Source organism: Phycodurus eques, chromosome 12 (assembly GCF_024500275.1).
Source record: "Phycodurus eques isolate BA_2022a chromosome 12, UOR_Pequ_1.1, whole genome shotgun sequence".
Lineage (NCBI taxonomy): Eukaryota > Metazoa > Chordata > Actinopteri > Syngnathiformes > Syngnathidae > Phycodurus > Phycodurus eques.
In genome coordinates, this window is record NC_084536.1 from 9253925 (window position 1) to 9274579 (window position 20655).

The 20655-nt window shown below is 40.8% G+C and overlaps 1 protein-coding gene across 1 annotated transcript; it reads left to right on the forward strand.

Annotated features, from left to right (window-relative positions):
• Positions 1-109: 109 nt before the first annotated feature.
• Positions 110-13237, forward strand: umps (uridine monophosphate synthetase). The gene is made up of 10 exons (XM_061691813.1): positions 110-317; positions 5090-5243; positions 5324-5448; positions 8615-8802; positions 8891-8988; positions 9791-9951; positions 10048-10165; positions 10961-11136; positions 11956-12070; positions 12561-13237. Exons 1-10 carry the CDS (start codon positions 168-170, stop codon positions 12737-12739), a joined length of 1464 nt encoding a protein of 487 aa, XP_061547797.1. The 5' UTR covers positions 110-167; the 3' UTR covers positions 12740-13237.
• Positions 13238-20655: the final 7418 nt, after the last annotated feature.

The window sequence follows — 20655 nt, forward strand, 5'->3', positions numbered from 1 at the left end:
AAAATCTGTTAGGTTGTTAAAACATCTCATTTATGTGAGCACGAGACTTTTACGTTGAAGTTCCTGGAAGCGGAAGCAGCCGTCTCCTCGTCTGCGCTAGCTTGGCGGAAGTAGAGTTGACCTGCGCTAGCTCGGCTGCAGCGGCTCAACTCAGCCGGGACGACGACATGGCCAATATTTGCATGCACACGCTCATCTTGAAGCTGCAAGACGTGAACGCGGTGAAGTTCGGGGAGTATAAGCTCAAGAGCGGCTTGATGACACCCATTTACATCGACCTGAGGGTGCTCGTGTCCCACCCTGCGCTCTTGAACCAGGTAAACACGTGCGTGCCACCCCACGCGGGTTCCCAAGTTTTACTCTTCATTCAACGCCTGTTTTATATTTAATCCCAGTTTATATGGAAGTCTCATTTGTATTTATTTGTATTTTAATCACGATGTTCTTGGTTCACTTTCTGTTTTCACTAGCAAAGTTGTCTCCGAACAACGAGCGTGATCCAAATTCATTTCGATATGAACTGATTTTTACACTTTTAATTTTTTATTTTTTTTAACAGAGATCATATTAAATGTGTCAAAATTAATCGATTCATCAACAACTATTTTGATAATCGAGTAATCGATTTGTGGCGTTTTACTTAAAATTGTCCCAGTCCCTCATTCAACCTGTCAACATTAATTACAGTGGAACCTCAGGTTACGAACTTAATTTGTTCCGTCACCCTCGTTCTAACCCAAAACGTTCTTAAACCAAGGTAATCAATTGACTTGAATGAAATGTAATTAATCCATTCTAGCCTCCACATTAAGTAAGACTTACTTTTTAAAACTAATATTAATGCATTACACTTATATAGCCCTTTTCTAGGCACTCAAAGATGCTTTCCAATTTCATGCATTATTCATTCACTCCACAGTGGTGGTAAGATACTTGTGTAGCCACAGCAGCCCTGGGGCAATCTGACGGACGCGTGGCTGCCATTCTGCGCCTACGGCCCCTCGGACTACCAAACATCCAGCGACTTGTATTTAGGCTTTACACGATCAGGATTTTTGGGGCCGATCACAGAGTTAAAAAAAAACGATAAAAGATTACCGATCCGATTACAAGATGGACAACTGTGTCTATTTAAATGACCTGTTCATTTACTGTATATACTTGCCTACTTAATTGCTCAAAAAATAATATTTACAATGAATAATGTATCTTTGTTCCTCTATTTATGCCAGTGAGGCATAGTGACAGATGAATGGTCTTCTATGAGATGACAGGAAGTAAATACAGTAATTAATGTATCCACATTTTGTGACATTTTTGTTTATTGATGTGCCGTGATATTTTTCAATTGTAAAATATGTTCCATGGCTCCATAAAGGTTGGAAATCACTGCTCTCGTCAGATCGTGTATTGTAATCAGTCAGGTCAAACCAACATTACAACATGACAGAAATAATGGGTGCTAACTTGCTGTAATTAAATTACTTTATTTTTAATTAAATTACTTCACCCACACTGAAACTTTAGAGCATGATTTGATAGAACGGCGGCTGTCTAACCGCCAGTGTTAGCAGTAGCTTGCTAGGCTACATAACGTTTTGTTGCCTGCTTGCGAGCCGTATCGTATTAAAAGTAAGTGAACATACCTCAAGCAAACCTGAAATGAACGTCCTCTGCGGAGCACCGGTGATCACCAACACACGTTTTCCCCCATTTTGTCCTTATAATACAGTCGGCGCGATCCACTCTTGTTGTCATCGCCACGGTAACGAGTGTATCCGGTCGCATTTGAGTTGACAAGATAAGAGTCCAATGATCGTAAAAAAACGGGATGCTGTGCTATCGCAAGATTTTATTGCAGTCGTCTGACACAATGCAATCGTGAAAGAGCAAATTTGTCTTGTAGTTTGAGCCGGGCATTACGTGCTGTCTGTCCCACAACGCCGACGTGTTTTTTTCTTTTTCCTAATAACTTTATTGGCCGTCAGATATATACAGTAATACATAAAAGAAAGACACGCGACAAGACTAAAAATAAACTAGCTTTTGGATTCAAATATACTGTGCACAATGGGGACTGAGCAAATGTCTTTTGCGGAAGCGATCAATGGTGTCATTGATCGGATTGGCGAATTATGACATTAAAGGCGATCGGCATAAATTGCTAATTATCGGCCGATACCAGTCAGGCTGATAAAATTGGTGTATATTCTACTTGTATTCATGGACTATGTGGATTAAGTGTCTTTCCCAGGGACACAACGACGGCATGCGCTTGGGGCTGTATACGAATTGGCGACCCTTCGGTTGCAGGGCATACTCTTATCCTCTGCTCCGCGCCATCAGCTTGTGGTTAAAAATAAGTGCAATAAAGAAATAAGTGTAAACAGCAACAAAATAAATTCAACGCTAAATAAACATAACCATTTTTTTATCATTAACTTTAACTTAGCATGGAAAGGGGAGGACTACACCTCATTGAATAAGAGTCTTCTTTCATAATAATGGGAAAATCCTGTTTCCTTTGTTTTTCTTGGTTTCTCTTGTAATTCATGGGTTGATTTTGGCACACCAAACAGATACTGGGGAACTTGTCTTTTTCTGTTCAGAAAAAAAAAATCAAAGTGGAACATCACTTTGTCATTTAAAAAGATGAATTGCCCGTTTGGCCAATTTGCTGCAAATTTCTTTTGATACTTTTTAGTTGTTATTTTTCAAATGTTGTATATTGATAGCATATGCTTTTTGTTTACAAAACAGTAACCCTCACGAAAATCAGTTGAGAAATTGAGAAATTAACAAATTCCGACTTAATTTCGATGTTCATGCATTGCCTTGTATGGGAACATCGCCCCTGCCAATATGGCTGCCACGTAGGCACGTCGATTAGCCGGGCTGCTACAGCGTGCTGGCCTATCTAGTGTTGATGCGGAGAGCTTTTTTGACGTGATTACGCCGACGAACACTCATCGTTTTCATTAAAGAGACACTGCAATTCATTTAACAACATACATACTATAAGTAGTATTTTTTTATGAAAATAAAATTATTTCCGGTCTTCTTTTACCACGTCAACCACAAATAGCTGAGTCTTGCACACAAACACTGGCTAGTGCATCATAACTAAGCCTTGTTGCATGAACTGATGAAGCCTGTTCGGATGAGAGGCGAAATGTCTTCTAAGACAAACAGAACAGTCCAGTTGCGAACGATTCAATGCCTTGAGAATGAAATGACCTGCATAAAAAAAAAAAGAATATTCACCGGCATGTCAACCACCAACGTTTTGAGCTTACAGCAATGCGTTATAGATGAAGTCAATGATCGTAACGCAGCTCGAGTGGAAACACCAAATAGGTCCTTCCATTTGTCGATACCAAGACGGTTTGCAAACAAAAAATAATAGGTAACTAGAGGTGATTTTTCAATGAAAGTTTTGGATGTACACCGAATTGGTGATAAACCGGGTCGTTCGTAACCTGAAAGCAGACTGATTAATAAGACATTTGTAAACATCTGCTTTGCCTTTGGAAACAACAATTAGCATTTGGCCCTATTTTCTGACCGGTAACAAACAAACCAGTAACTGAATCATCTTGTTATGGGGGGGAAAATCATCAGTTTAATCTATTACAAAAAAAAGATATTTGCAGCAGTAGTATGAATAACCCTTAATTGACATGGAGTTGATACTGAAGTAGCTCTCAGTTTCAAAACGGTTGGCGAGTACAACATCACTCGCTCTCTCGTGTGATATCGCTTAATTGTTGTTTTGGGGTTTTGTTTAATCATTAAACACTGCCAACGAAAGAATAACAATTGTTTAATAAACTAATCATAAAAAAAATTGCAATCACTTTAATCCAAAATTCTTATTTTTTTAACCTTACTCAGTTTTGATTAATCAATAGACTAATTAAGTCTAAAAATATACGATAGTCCTACATACTATTAGTCAAAACACAAGGCCACTAATATTCTTGGGTCGAAATACACAAATAAAGAATTACAGGTCACTAAATATTTGAAATCAGCCAGTTTTGAAGGGCGTTCTGTCTAGTTCATCTGTCATTACCATGACAACCAGGGAAGTGCTGAAAGATCCCATATTTGGCTAATTAGACCTCCATAGAATGACTCTTTGACATGGACTTAGGATAAAAGCGTTAATTTCATTTAAAAAAACAAAAGATTGGCTGGCGACCAGTTCAGGGTGTACCCCGCCCCTCGGCGGAAGATAGCTTGGATAGGCTCCAGCATGGCCGTGACGCTAGTGAGGATAAGCGGTAGAGAAGATGGATGGATGGAAAACCTTGGTTTTGTCATACGAGTGTCCAGAAAAGGCCCCTCTGACAGCTACTTCTGTTTGACCCAGCTTTGCATCCTCTTTGTCCATATTTGGCTAACACCGCCCCCTTTGCTCTGATTGGCTGCCTCTGTGTAGAAGACCCACTTGTGGGAGCGCACGTGTTTGTTATGTTGACAGTGCTGGCTCGGAAGCGGAAAGGGAAGGTAGCGATCATTGCTAATGATGTACATAAGCTCAAGAAATGTTAATGACCTGATTTCAGGCCTCTTGACAGAAAAACGTCTGGTACTTTGGAATGTGTGGACAATTCATATTTCACATGTTTACTGAGGTACCACAGAGCCAATACTACTCGGTGGTGCCCACTTTTAAAGATTGTTGCTATATTTAATGATTTTGTAATTTTTTTTTGTAGCAATAGGTCTGGTAACATTTTATGGTGTTATGGAGACTTCTGGAACCCCACCTTTCCCAATGGATGGCGACCACTGGCTAATTGATGTCACAGTTTGGCAAAAATTGTAACTCGCTCACAAACACATTTTCAGAGATATCTATGGTTGTTTAATTTCACACTTGATGGGTGGAGTGGCACTCCAGAGACTTGCCCAACTTTTTGTTAGCAAACATATAAAAATATATTTCCATTTTATGTTCCCTTTAAATGTTTGTTTCCGAAAGCCACTGTACTTACATTATTGACACTGTTGTTGCGCCAACTGCTCTTATTTGTTTAAGCCAAGTAAATTTTATTTATATAACAGCCATTCACATTTACAGGTGTCAAAGCTCATTTACCAGAGAGCTCAGGATGAGGGTCTCCAGTTTGACTTGGTGTGTGGTGTTCCATACACGGCCTTGCCCATAGCCACCATTATCTGCTCCACACACGGGCTGCCCATGCTCATCAGGCGCAAGGAGGCCAAAGACTATGGTAGGAGTCATGTTTTTCATATTTTGTCTCATTAGAATGTGCAAAAAAAAAAAAAAGCCCAAATGTTCTCTCTTGGTTAGGAACCAAGCGTCTGGTGGAGGGCTCTTTTAAAGAGGGAGATACGTGCCTCATCATTGAAGACACTGTGACCAGCGGGTCTAGCATTTTGGAAACTGCTGAAGTGATGTACAAAGAAGGACTGAAGGTGCAGTAGGACTTAGTCTTCGACAAACCGGTCTTGTTTGACAGCATACCGTAATTTCTTGTGTATAATGCACACCCATGTACAACCCCAATTCCAATGAAGTTGGGACGTTGTGTTAAACATAAATAAAAAGAGAATACAATGGTTTGCAAATCATGTTCGACATATATTTAATTGAATACACTACAAAGAGAAGATTTAATGTTCAAACTGATCAACTTTATTGTTTTCAGCAAATAATCATTAAACTAGAATTTTATGGCTGCAACACGTTCCAAAAAAGCTGGGACAGGTGGCAAAAAAGACTGAAAAAGTTGAGGAATGCTCATCAAACACCTGTTTGGAACATCCCACAGGTGAACAGGCTAATTGGGAACAGGTGGGTGCCATGATTGGGTATAAAACGAGCTTCCCTGAAATACTCAGTCATTCACAAGCAAAGATGGGGCGAGGATCACCTCTTTGGGAACAAGTGCGTGAGAAAATCGTCGAACAGTTTAAGGACAAAGTTCCTCAACGTACAATTGCAAGGAATTTAGGGATTTCATCATTACGGTCCATAATATCATCGGTCCGTAATATCATCAAAAGGTTCAGAGAATCTGGAGCTATCACTGCATGTAAGCAGCAAGGCCGAAAAGCAACATTGAATCCCTCAGGCGGCACTTCATCAAAAACCGGCATCAATGTGTAAAGGATATCACCACATGGGCTCAGGAACATCCGTAAGTGCAACTTGAAACTACTGTGCAAAGCAAAAGCCATTTATCAACAACACCCAGAAACGCCCCTGGCTTCTCTGGGCCCGAGCTCATCTAAGATGGACTGATGCAAAGTGGAAAAGTGTTCTGTGGTCCGACAAGTCCATGTTTCAAATTGTTTGTGGAAATTGTGGAAGTCGTGTCCTCCGGGCCAAAGGGGAAAAGAACCACCCGGACTGTTATGGACGCAAAGTTCAAAAGCCAGCATCTGTGATGGTATGGGGCTGTGTTAATGCCAGTGGCATGGGTAACTTACACATCTGTCTCTTATTTTGAAATTCACAGCCCTACTTTTATATACATTACCTGTGCACTCACTGTAGTCGTCTCGTGAAGCTGCACTATTTGCATATATGTTGATGACCAATACTGGCCACTCGTGCCGGAGTAGCATCTGCACCACTTGCACACTGACTGAGGAGTATCTGCAACATTTGCACAATCGACATTGTCCCAGATTATCGCACTACTAGTTACTTTAAACTGCATACATTCCTTGAAGTCCCAGTGCACTTTGCACAATGGTCATTGCACCGGACTATTGCTATATTAGTCATTCAAACTGCTCTAATTCCTAGAGGGCTCTTTCTGCACACTTGTTTTAAAAAAAACAAAAACATTTTACCGGCCATTACCAGATTACGAGCAACCTTTTTTTGCTCTGACTGTTTTTCTCAATGTATTTCTGTCTCAAAAGTATTCTCTGTCAGTTGACTGTTGTCGTACTAGAGTGGCTCCAACTACCGGAGACAAATTCCTTGTTTTTTGGACATACTTGGCAAAATAAAGATGATTCTGATTACCCAGGTAGAATTTGTAAGATGTGTACATTTCTTTAAAGAAAACATGAAGGACCAGGCGAAACACATTTTATTTTAATGGGATTCAAGCATTTCAGAAAAGCGTTATCATTTATCAAAATTAATGATGGTTGCTGTACAGTCATCAGTCATATTTAAAAATACAATACTTCACAAATTATGCCTGGGTATGTAAACTCATATTGGAATGAAAGTGTAGCCACACCTTTTTCATAACCTCGAGGTGGCATGGCATACTAGAGTAAAAGTGTACACCTTTTTCATAACCTGTAGGTGGCGTGGCATACTAGAATAAAAGTGTACACCTTTTTCATTACCTCTAGGTGGAAGTGGCATATTAGAATGAAGGTGTACGCCTTGCTCATAACCTCTAGGTGGCGTGGCATACTAGATAAAAGTGTACACCTTTTTCATTTTACCCTATACCTATGTATAATGTGCAGTATTGACTTGACAATTTTTTTGGGGGGGGGGTATTTACAGTAAATAAACTGGTGTTCTCCTCTGTTGTTGTCTGTGTTGAAATCCAGTGATGGGAAAAGAGAGAGAAAAAGGAATTATTAAAAGACAACAAGAACAAATCATTTGGCAAAAGTATAGCAATTTTAAACCAATAACAATGCATTACTATGTACAGTGACCTCGCTATTCTTTGGGGATAGGGACCGTCACACGATAGCAGGAAAGCTTTTGAAACAGAGTCGTAAAGCATCAAACCATGCATCTAGCATGTACACAATAATTGACCCATTTTACATAAATGATTATATTTAGTAGTTGTTGGAAGAAAATAAATCTTCACATAAGTCTTTTTGACTCTCATACTGTCACCAAGATCCCGGTCCGACGGCACAGGTCTTTGGGATTGCGAGACAAGAAGAAAGAGGCCAGGCAGCAGGGAAACAGTTTGTGGGCATGCAGGACCGTGGGACACGGGTGTGGAAACCACAGCGTTAACCTGAGATTGGCCCACAGACGCAACGAGCGCATGGCGTACGCTCCCGACATCCACACTCATATATATAAAAAAAGAGAGAGCGTGCGCGGGTCAGGGAGTCACGGGCGTTTGGACGCTCCGTCACATTTCTGTATTGGTCAATGTTTAGGAACAATCGCAGGACCACAAAGGACATGTCACACTATGCACACTAAACAAGAAAAAGTCTGACATGTCAGACTTTCTGTGTCATGGTCGTGAGGTGTCCCAGACACCAGATCGGCAGTTGTAGATGGTCACGCTCTTTGGGGTAACGACGCTTGATCGGGGGCTCTTTGCTCAAATGATGTGCCACGACAGTGAATGTCTGATGGTTGTTCAAACAAAAACAAAAAGTGCAGCGAGTTCCCAGGCTCAGCAGCAACTCGTTAACGGACCATTTAAATGAATGAATAAAAACAAATAGTTCCCTGAAGTTTACCCAGTTTGAAATTGATCTCTTATTGACCGGCGGTTTTATAAAAAAAAATAATAATAAAAAAAGACTGATGCCAAGGTGCATCAAAATGCCGAATGTATTAGGAACAGTCTGTTCCTAATACAAATGAATGGGTATAATTCCGTAATCAGATGTTTGTGTGTGAAAGGTGACAGATGCCATTGTGCTGATGGATAGAGAGCAAGGCGCAGTGGACATGCTGGCTTCCAAGGGCATCAGGCTGCATCCGATCATCTCCATGTTCAAGCTGCTCGATGTGCTCAAGGCTTCCGAACGCATCGACGCGAGCACGGCCCAGAGAGTACACAAGTTCATCGTGGATAATAACACTTTCAGGTACAGTAAGATCGCAATTGCTTCACTTTTGTCCATCCATTGGCGAACGGTATTTGTAGCAATTCACTGTAAATGTGCTGTTTGTCAGACCCAAGGAGAAGAATGGCGATGACGTCCCGGCATCTAAGAAGCAATGTGTGGAACGCAACCTGGAGCTGACCTATGAAGCAAGAGCCAAACTACCAGGTATGACACACAGTGCAGTGCAAAATGCTAGCTTTTTTGTTTTAATGGCCTTCTTCACCGCAGTCACTTCGTCCTAGTAAAACAGGAAAGGATAGGAGAAATAGAGATGACACTAACAAGGGTTCGATTCCAGTTAGATTTTGGGGGGCATGTTCCTATAACTTCACATTGTGGAAGAATGTTTCTACTCCTCTTGCAATGCAGCTCCTTATTGCCCGTGTGGTCTACTTTTCTGTTACAATTTGCATGTACAGTGGATATACAGGGACAGGCACGGGGAATAGGATAGAATAAATATCAATCTTAGCTCACCACACACCGGTGGTGGAAATTGAGGTGAAAGTAAGCCCGATAATTGGTGTGCGTGTTCTCGCTTAAGCCACACGGTAGCCGTGTATTGTTTAGGATTGACCGATTATTGGCTAGGCCAATTATCGGCGCCAATAATCGGCTTTTTAAAAAAAAAATAATAATAAATTATTATAATTTAATTCCAATGACCAATGAGATCAATTTAACTTTAGAGTAAACTTTAGGGAAGCACCCTGCACTTTTTGTAAATTTTAAAACAAAGATGTCTATTGTCAAAGATTTAAAAAAATTAAAAACAATTGCAAATCGGGGGGAAGAAAATCTGAAAATTTGTTTAAATATGCTTGAAGGCATTTCAACAACGTTAAGTGTTGGAGTTTGTATCATATTATCTTGACAACACAAAATCGGCATTGGTATTGACACTGGAAAAAAATATCAGTCTATCTCATTTTGGTATTTTACTTTGATGATTTTGTCTTTTCCGCAGATGTTCATCCTCTGGTGTCAAAGCTGCTGACAGTCATGGCGGAAAAGCAGTGCAACCTTTGTGTGTCTGCGGACGTCACGAGCAGTGAGGAGCTGCTCCAGCTGGCAGACACTCTCGGTCCCAAGATTTGCTTACTAAAGACCCACGTGGATATATTGAAGGTCGTCACCAAAACCTCTCCAGGAAGAATTTGCCCCCCCCTTACTCAAAAAAAAAAAGAGAGAAAATAATGAGCTATTTGTGGTGTGTCGGGACAGGACTACACTAAGGCCTTCAGCAAGAAGCTGCAGGATGTCGCTGAGAAGCACAACTTCCTCATCTTTGAGGATCGCAAGTTTGCTGACATTGGGAATACGGTCAAGCATCAATATGAAGGTGAGAAGTTCAAATTCCAGGTTTTTATGGCATAACAAATTAGACCAAGATCATTCATTTAAGACATTGTTACACCTTTTATGTGACCTACAGTATAACCTTCCATCCATTATCTGAGCCGCTTATCCCCACAAGGGTCGCGGGAGCGCTGGAGCCTATCCCAGCTGTCATCGGGCAGGAGGCGGGGCATACCCTGAACTGGTTGCCAGCCAATCGCAGGGCACATATTAACAAAAGACCATTCACACTCACATTCACACCTACGGGCAATTTAGAGTCTTCAATCAACCTAGCATGCATGTTTTTGGGATGTGGGAGGAAACCGGAGTGCCCGGAGAAAACCCACGCAGGTACGGGGAGAACATGCAAAGTCCACACAGGCCTGTTAAATTTAATTAAATTTTTTTTTTTTTTCAGTTTTTTTGACAGGGAAAAATGGATGGAAAAATAACTGAGATAATATCGTACAAACACGTTAAATGAGTCACCATTTAAAGTGCCTCTGATTAACCCCAAATAAACTTCAGATGTTCTATTAGACTTCATTGTTTGTTTATTTGCTTTCCAGCAGTCGTCTGAAGGTTCAGGTTTCATTGTAGCATTTGTCCCAAACTGTGTCTGTTTCCAACATTGAAATAATTTCGTCATGCTACTCCCTTTGGTTGCAAACAGCCTTTGAACATAATTCGCAGTGGGCCCCAACCACTCACTCGTCTGTAGACTTTAAAAAATATATATTATTTTATTTATTTTTTTTACAGTCTATCCTCTTTATTATTATTTTATGTCCCGCAGGTGGTTTGTACCAGATCTCGTCGTGGGCCCACATAGTGAACGCTCATGCGGTGCCGGGACACGGCGTCGTGAGCGGCCTGGCTTCTGTCGGAAGACCTCTGGGCCGAGGCTGTCTGCTCATTGCGCAGATGAGCTCGCAGGGCTCACTGGCGACTGGGGAGTACACCAAGGCTGTGGTAAGCATCGTTCGCTCAGGAGTTGTCCAAACACCGACGGCAAAGTGTGTGGCATCTTGGGAGAAGCAAGAATGGACACACAGTTACGAAAAAAATGTCAATACTTCCTATTTTTAAATATGTTTAACTGATTACCCTCGAGTACAGTGGTGCCTTGAGATGAGAGGGACCTGAGAGCTGTATGGTGGCAGTGAACGCAACTCAAACAAACCACAAACAATTGGTCAAAAAAGAGGCTTCACGCTGTTTATTGCCGTTCCCAGTTAAAGTTTCCTGTCAAACTGAACATAAAAATAGAGAATTACACATTGTGTATTTAAAACAACAACATAGCTGTGCCTTGATCGTCTATTTAGCTTAATGCTAGCAAACAATGCAAAATGCCATAGAAGAGCTGATGAATTGCATTTGTATTGTGATATTATAAGTTATAACCCTTTAATCAACTGATATTTGGTGGTGCAACACTTGTAGTCAGATAATATAACAATACACAGGCATGTGTTCTTTATCCTCTACGAAGAACAACTAATATTACTGAAGATGTATAACAGTCCCCCATAGCTTCATGGCTGTACTATACTGCCCCCAGGTGGCCAAGGCGCACACACCAGAAGGAGCAGACCAATGGCCATTGAATTGAAGCAAAAAAAAAAAAGTATGACAAAACCTGTTTAAGTAAGACATTACTCTTGATGGGTGGACAGGCAACACACAGACCCAACTATTTGTGTAAAAAATAATAAAAAAGTCACATTACCATAGTATGTCCCATTTAAAAGTGTTCCATGTTTTGTAGTCTAACGTGTGTCTTTACAGGTGAAAATGGCTGAGGAGCATTCCCCCTTTGTCATTGGCTTTATCTGCGGTTCGAAGATCACTAAGCGGCCCGAGTTCATCCACATGACCCCTGGGGTACAAATGCAGGCTGGAGGTTCGTTTTCACTTAAGGGTGTACTCACTTCTGTTTTCAGTGGTTTAGAAATGTTTGTGCTAAATAATTTTACATTGTTCAATTTCGGGCATGAATCCTTAAGACTTTTTCATGCATTTTCACTTAAGGGTGTACTCACTTTTGTTGTCAGTGGTTTATTGAACAATTTGTGTGTTGTTATTTTCAATCACACAGTTGAACTTCGAGCGTTCGTCCTTCCGACGTTTTTGTGTTTTCACTTTGGGATGTAGTCCCTTATACTGCCAGTGGTTTTACATGTTAATATGTGTGTTGAGTTACTTTGAGCGGAATTTACACTTGTACGAGCGAGCCGCACACTGCCGACTTTACATTGTAGCTCTTGCCTTATCTGAGCTGATGTAGTGATTGCTGTTAAACATAAGGTGGTGCTGCGGTCCAAAAAATGAATTGTGATTATGTGCCCAGCTCACCCATCTCTTCTTCATCTCCACCCACCCCCCTCCCACAGGAGACGTGTTGGGCCAGCAGTACACCACTCCGGAGGAAGTCATCTACAACAAGGGCTCTGATGTCATCATTGTTGGACGCGGGATCCTGGAAGCGACAGATAGGTTGGACGCTGCCGAGGCTTACAGGAAGTCTGGCTGGGAGGCGTACACGCGGCGGATGGGGCAGAGTGGCCAATAGGAGCTCCACAGAAACATTTGGACCTGGATTTAATATATATATATATATTTTTTTTTGTTTGTTTTTTGTTTGTTTGTATCAGCAAATCACAGATTCAAATACACATCAACTTCCTACAATCAACATAGGTGGTAAATGCACAGAAGTAGTTGATATTTGCTAAAAGCTGCAATTCTAAATCTCCTCGTTTTTGCTACATTTAAGTTTCACTACTTTTTCAGTATTTCTTTGAACTGATATTTTTTCTTTTTCCTTACATATACCATTAGTTTTATTAATTGTGCTGTTTATTTTTTATTTTTTGGACATACTGTATGTACTGAGGGAACACTTTACATGCACAATTGTCTTTGCTAAATAAAAAATAATGAGGTTTGCATATTTGTTGTAGAATATATATTTGAGCCAGCTCCAATCATTTACCAGTCAAAGAGATCCAAATATAGTCACCGATTACTCTGAATTAGATGAGGGAAATGTACTCCTATAAATGTTATCGTTTTGTCTGATCTGTCAGCTTTTCACATTGTCAGTATTACATTGAAAACAGTTGATTAAAACACACGGGTATCCTTTCTGACGATAGCATTGAAGTATTTATAGACTATCTTGAGGGTCACTGAAAGTGTAGCAGTACACGGCTGATTTTGTGCGCAACGAGCGCGGAATACAGTAGATCCCGATGTGACGTCACAATGGGAAGCACATCATCCATCCGTTTTCTGTCGCGCTTGTTCTTATTCGGGTGGTTGGGTGAGCTGGAGTCTATCGCAGCTGACTGGGCGCAAAAGCGAGGTACGCCCTGAACTGGTCACCAGACAGACAATTTTGAGTTCTCGATGACGCTCACATATGTCTTTGGAACGTGGAAGCGAGAGAAAACCCACGGAGCATGACGAGGTCTGAGCTGAGCTCAACCTTGGAACTGTGAAGCAGCTGTGTTAACCACTAGGGCGCCACGCTGCCCACACAAAGCACAATGAATTAAACATTTTCCGGAAAGCATTAAATGTATATATATTTTTTCACAATCTAAGGTCAAACTAGGTAGGTAGTAAGAAATCAGTAGACAAGAAAGAGAATGAAGGTGTGTTGGTGTATCTATGTGCTTAAAATAACATATTTTGCATAAAACTTTCATTAAAATATATTATGCTTTAACTAATGTGTTTTATTTTAAACTTTAGACTTCTGACACTTCAAGTTTCTCATCGTAATTTGTCTTAGGCAGCTGGCTTTTAAAAACATTTGATGTAACCTTTATTTAAAGAGGTGGTACTCCTTGAGATTGAAGATACGCAAGAGAGGCGCGGCCAAGATAGTCGCGTGAAATTTCAGACCTAAAAATATAATAATAACACTACGTCCCATAGCAAGGGACTCAATCAGGCATAGGGGAAAACAATTTATTCAACTTCTACACAAATAATACAAAATAATCACAATATAAATTTAAATCAAATGGGGGGGGGGGGGGGGTATTTCTCCATTAGTGTTTTACTCCAATGAAACGTTTGGATGAGCACAAAGGTTACACACACACACGTTGCCTGGCACAGTGGAGAGCGATGACTCTATTAGTGTGTGTGTTACTTCCAAACCCTCCCCCTTTGTGTCAATATTGGATCAGAGCAACGCGCCGTGCGACAGGTGTCTGCCCGAGGAGCTTGTCTGCTTTTCATCCCTCGTGAGGGGAGGAGAGAGAGAGAGAGAGAGAGAGAGTAGAAGTATAAAAGCTCGTACCTGTTCCTGGCATGTGTTCAGTGCGCGGAAAAAAGGTGAAACCAAACAAGGCCGAGTTCAACGGCGTCATCATCCTCCTGGTCACGGCCTTGCGTCCTCTTCGTCTACTAAAAGGTAAGTCGTATTGCTGATGTTGCCTTATTCCTCGCACTTTTTTTTTTTTGTTTTTGTTTTTTTTTTTCCTCTCCTTGCTTCTAACTTGGTCAATTGTGTCCCGGCTCCAGAGGGTCCAGCGCGGTGCGCAGTGAGACGCCAGCCAGCTGTCGGGAGGGCGTCCCTGCAGCGCACTTGCAGTGACGCCACGTTCCACTCGGGACTACCCCCCCCCCCCACCCCCTTCCCCCTCCCCACACACGCGTCCGTATTTGCTTCACGCTGAGCCCCACGTACAATACCTGAAGGTGAAGTTTTGTTCGTTCGGCTCGCGTTATGCAGGTACGGCTTGACGACTGGAGACGCAACGTTTGCCTTTTTTTTTTTTCTTGTCAAGACAGGACTTTGTTGCGTCACTGAATAAACACTGTTCATCCACGAGCTGCAAAACGAGTTGCTGCTGGCATCCCCGGTGACAATTGTTTTGCATGATGTCACGAGAACAGCAGCGAAATGTCTTTCAAATGCCTTGGAGAATGTCACCTAATTTGCATGCTCTAACGTGTACCCATCCAAAATGTGTACGATGACAAGGTGCTAATAAACAAAAGAAAATAGAAATGCATTTTTCTGACTGGCAAAATGAAATGTTTTGTGTGTGTGTTTCAAACAGTGCAGTCATCATGCTGGCAAGAAACAGGTGTTTACTGGGTCTTTATTTGTTAGGAAGGAAGTTCATAAAGGCAGCACGATTCTACCCAGGCATGTGTGGGCGTACTATGACTTTGTCCCGCTATCAAAAAAATATTTTTTTTTTTAAAAAGACTAAACTGTCCATAGACAAATGTAAATGTGAGTATGACCACAACCAGTCCAGGGTGTACACCGCCTCTCGCCAGATTTCAGCAATGTAGGATCCAGCTCACCTGTGACCCCAAAATGGATGGATGGAAGGAAGTTCAAGATTTTTACAGTTAAAAATTCCACCAAATCGTTAGCCTCATAGCATACTCGCCTATTGCACAGTTTTTAATTTACTGTCAAAATATTAATAATAATAAAAAATACAACTCTGCTTGAAATTTTTGTTGTTGTTTCTTGATGTCTGTGTCGATTCTCAGTCATCCAGGTCATGTTAAACTGATTGAGGTGAGTAGTTTGTTGGAGTTGTTGTGTGTGTGTGTGTGTGTGTGTGTGTCCAAAAAAAGAAAAAAACATAGACTTACGCATTCATGCTATTAGGCTATTAATGAGTATGTTAATCGAACATCCATTTAATCATAAATTGCTACCTTTGAGTGCACTTGCTCCCAATAGAATATTTGCTCTATCGTCCAGCTTGGTAAATGATATGAAAAAGTTGACATTTCCAACCTCTGTGACCTCCCTCAGCCTTCACGCCTTTTGGATAATCATTTTCCAAGCGCTGCAGTGTTTTTTCCACCCACCGGTGGCCTTTTCATTGCCGTCCACTTCCTACGTCATCACCTGAGGCTGCAGGCGAGCGCCGTGGAACTGAGAGATGGACTTAATGGCCGCATATGTTAATGGTTAACTAAACATTACGCACGCGCATGCACACACCTGCTAAGGCCATCTGTCTTTTGGACTGATGCAGTATGCACCCATCACTAGTGTCAACTTTTACTCTGGACTGATTTTGAGGTGTTATCCCTCAATCCCGCTCGTCTTTATTACTTCATGTAGTTGTAATTGGACAAAGTAAAGACATAACGTGAATGTAAAGTGACAGCATCCCATTTAGTTACCATTTTTGGGGGGGGGGGGGGGACACAGTGAGCCTATTCCAGCTGAGTTCAGGTGAAAGGCGGAGTACCCGTAATCATGCTAACATGCAGCCCAGGTTAAAAGTCATTGTTTTGAAGAAAAAAACAAAACAAAGTTTAATACTAACGATAGTTTTAAAAATTGGCGGCAAGGCAATTATATTTCAGACAAAATGAACATTTGTTCACACTTGCTGCTTTATTGCTTGCGTTTTGACTAAAATTACAAGGACAGGAGTGCAGGACTGGAGCCACTCAGAGAGGCACCAAAGTATTTCGAGATGTGAAAACAAAAAAGCAGACTCTGAAAATGAACTTTAAAGTGCACACAAGCAGCCCGTGGAGGGAGGCCAGAATTGGAGTTACGTATATGCTCACTCTTACGTGTTCCGGTTAAGATGCGAGTGGCGCGAGGACTGGCTGACTCCAAAGTAAAGCGCATTCCAGTCATCAAGCCGAGATGTGACGGAGGCACGGATTACTGTTTCAAAGTGCTTCTGTGTAAGAACAGGCTTCACCTTTGCCAGAGGCCTGGCCTGAAAAAAGATGGACTCAACTACCGCTGGTCAGTACAGAATAGGAACGTTTAAGCTTCCTTCGCTCAGCCACGGACTACTGCTCAGTTCACTTGTGACTTGTGTAAACCAGTTGAACAGTCATGCTTGCACTGGCCTTGCTCCAGTCAGCTGTGAAGAGCAGCAGCAATGACTTCCATTGGCAGGACAACCCCCAACCTGCAACTCCCAACCAGTTTGTTAAGATAATTTCTTCATGAAAGTTAATCACCATAAGCGGGGCGTCATTAGAAAGCCCATCTTCCCTGTCATTCTTTACCTGAAAGCTTATTTGCCTCGGCAAGTCAATATTTGTTTAAACAGAACACATAAACGGAAGGGAAAGAGCACACTCGTCAGTATCCTGGTTACCTTTCACGGTTACCTTGCCGACTAGCAACCGACCGACAGTCCTAACTGGTCCTGCTGCTGCTGCGACACCCCCTCCAACGGCTTCGGGAGCCGGAGGAGCTTGCAGCTATTTTGTTTCCACGTGGATGCTTGGCCACTCCCAATGCCGAACAGAACACCGTAATCATATTCTGGAACACTGCGGCCTTGTAAGGTTGTAACAAAATCATCATAATCATCCAGCAACCCATTTTGTACAGCTTTGTCCTCATTAGGGCCGCAGGTGAGCTGGAGCCTATCCCAGGTGATTTTGGTACACCCAATCGCAGGGCACATAGAGACAAACAATCATTTACATGCATATTTACACCTATGGACAACTTGGAGCAGGGATGTTAAACTGGTTTAGTTCACGGGACACGTTCACCCATAGTGGACTAATATTTGTGGATGACTAATAAGCTATAAATAACAACTATTGCGAATATGTCTCATTGTGTTGGTTCAAATGATCACAAGTACATTCAGAAAACATTCTAAGTTATCCCTTATTGTCTTGTTGCAAAACGTGAGCAATCTGAAAATTATATATATATATATATATATATATATATATATATATATATATATATATATATGTAATTCTAATGCAGTTGATAAGTCAACAGGTAATGGTTAGCTTAGCTTCATGTAGCATACAGCTGAACTGACCGGGATGTCACTTTATCACACACAACCCACAGTCAGGCTTTCATGAAAACAAAGTGCAACATAAATGAGTTAAATAAGACACGCATTCAACAAATATTTGACTGTACGGTATGTCGTAAATAACTGTAGAATTTACAGGAATGTCTAACAGTGTACTGTATAATTCTTGATTGAAACACAAACAACATGCAAGATTGTCAGGAAGAGGGAGAGTGTGGATATTTGAGAGGCTCTTGGCAACGATCAACCAATTCATTGACTGCGCTTTTACATTTGGGTGACGGAGACACTGCACACTTCGCTTTTCAGCCACAGTTACTGTACGTAGGAAGTTTTCTTTCTACTTAGGCAAGCCTATGCCCTGACGAAATGATGCTCCTCCCCTCATATCAACATACATTAGACAATATGAGGACATTCACTGAATTATATATGCTCCCATTCAGCCAAATGCTACAAAATAGCAATTTCCATCCAATTCTATTATTATTACTATTATTCGAACGCTCTGATCGATTCATTTCTCATTGTGCCTTTTCTAGTCGATCCAGACATCCATTTAAACAGCCTTAATTTCCTAACATCAAGTAGACTGAGGATCCTAACTATACTGAAACAAAAAGCAATTCAAGCCATTTTGAAGGAAAGGAAATGGAGTGTTCTTCAAAGGCTGAGTCAATGCCCTGATCTCAACCCGATAGAACATGTTTTTTTCTGACTGCTTACTTGACACAAAGGTGTAAAATAAAGTAACTGTAAAACAAAAAACCATCTGGTCAAAGGTCCATATGGTCTTAAGGCAGTGGTCTGAAAGAAAGAGATTTTATTCATAAAATGTATTTTTAATATTATATTATCGGCAGCCACTGCAGTATTATGCACAGTTTGAGCATCGGAGCGCACTTAAATAAAGGGACATTTACCAAAAGAAAAGTCCAGCACTGCACATAATTGTTAAATAAAAATTGTAACTTAATAAAAGTTTAAAAACAAACAGTTGTTAAAGATTACATACAAATGTATTGTGAAAAATAAAAGTGAAATATAACCGTACTGTGGTGAGGCAGTTGATTCTTTTGCATATCAAGTGCAACTAGTCCCACACTTTGAGGATCACTGGTCTAAGGAGTCTTACAATTTTGAATGTGCTAAAACACCGACGGAAAATGACTCCTTTCCTGAACTAGAATCTCAAGCGGTTTGAACGCTTTCATTTCGAGGTGTATTATTTTCCCTTTAGGATTTTGTCCCAATCCCAAAGTAGTATGAGCTATTCTACTTTAGAGTTTCAACTATATTCATTTCTGTGGGTGTGATGTGTACGTGATGGCCCTGGGTCTTTATGAGAGAATATTTTAAGACTCATTTTGGGAGGAGATATTACCCGTTTGGCTAAAATACACGTGTAATCCTTCAATTTTCACCAAAAGCCTGTTCAAACCTTTTGCCCTCATCTTTGGTCCATTCAAACGGAGTGCAATCATTCACATGATGAATGCGCTGAATTGCCTCGACCTCCATAAAGGCCTCCAGTAGACCGACAGCAGTCACCTTGTGAACTCTGCTCGATGTTGAGCTCCCTTTTGTCTCAGCAGCATTAAGACTCGACTTTCTGTATCTGGACACCGGTGACATGATTGCATTTGTGGAGCCTGCCAAACTGCCGCGTTCTACTATCTCCAAATGGTTTGCTGAGTAGTTCCCACAGGCTATGCGTGTGTGTGTGTGTGTGTGTGTGTGTGTGCGTGTACGTGCGTGTGTGTGTGTGTGTTATTTCCTCTGACAGTTACTGATAATCAAGAGTCATGCAAATGCCCGAGGCTTGTTCCCTCTCCGGGTTGGCCAGTTCGTCGCTTTTTTTGCAGCTGCTGAAAAGAACGCGACGCTGCTTTAATTCAGCTAATGATGACTGGTGGAGTACTCGAGCAGGGCGCCGCGCTGGCCGTGTATTTTGGATTGGTCATTTTCAATTTATTTAGCATTTATGAATACATCCAGTATCGTCGGACCTCAAATATCAGTTAGCAATGTTATTTGGGCAAACATTGATATAATAAAAAATACATATTGCACTTTTTATGATCATTTATATCGTCAGATATATTGTTTTACTGTCATTGCAGTACATTTGGTAATACAGTATGTCCTTGTAAACTAAAAAAAGTACATAGAATGTATTTAATTCGAACACATAATAACATATTATTTGAATATTTTCAATGAAAAAAGTGGAACATTATGTCAGTTTACTACATTTTAATCATGTGCAACCAAAAATTATGTTTTTTTTTCTTTTAATCTCCAGTGTACGTATGTCTTTTTCATTCAAAACTTCAACCACAATTGAAATACATTAGTGGTAGTAATAGTCTTAGTATTACTAGTAGTATTCGTATTAGTAGTAGTACTGTACTGTGTTAGCATTATTAGTGCTGTCTTGTTATTTTGAGTAGTATTGTATTGGTAATATCAGCAGTAGTAGTATAGTAAAATTAGTGTTGAATTAGCATTAGTTTTATAAAATTAGCAGTTTTTGCTGAACTAATCTTAGTTGTATTATTATAATTACTATTAGTACTATTCTTATTATTTGCATTATTACTTAATAGTAATATTCACATTATTAGTAGTAGTAGCATTTGTATTGTGAATATTATAATTAGCAGTATAATGATCT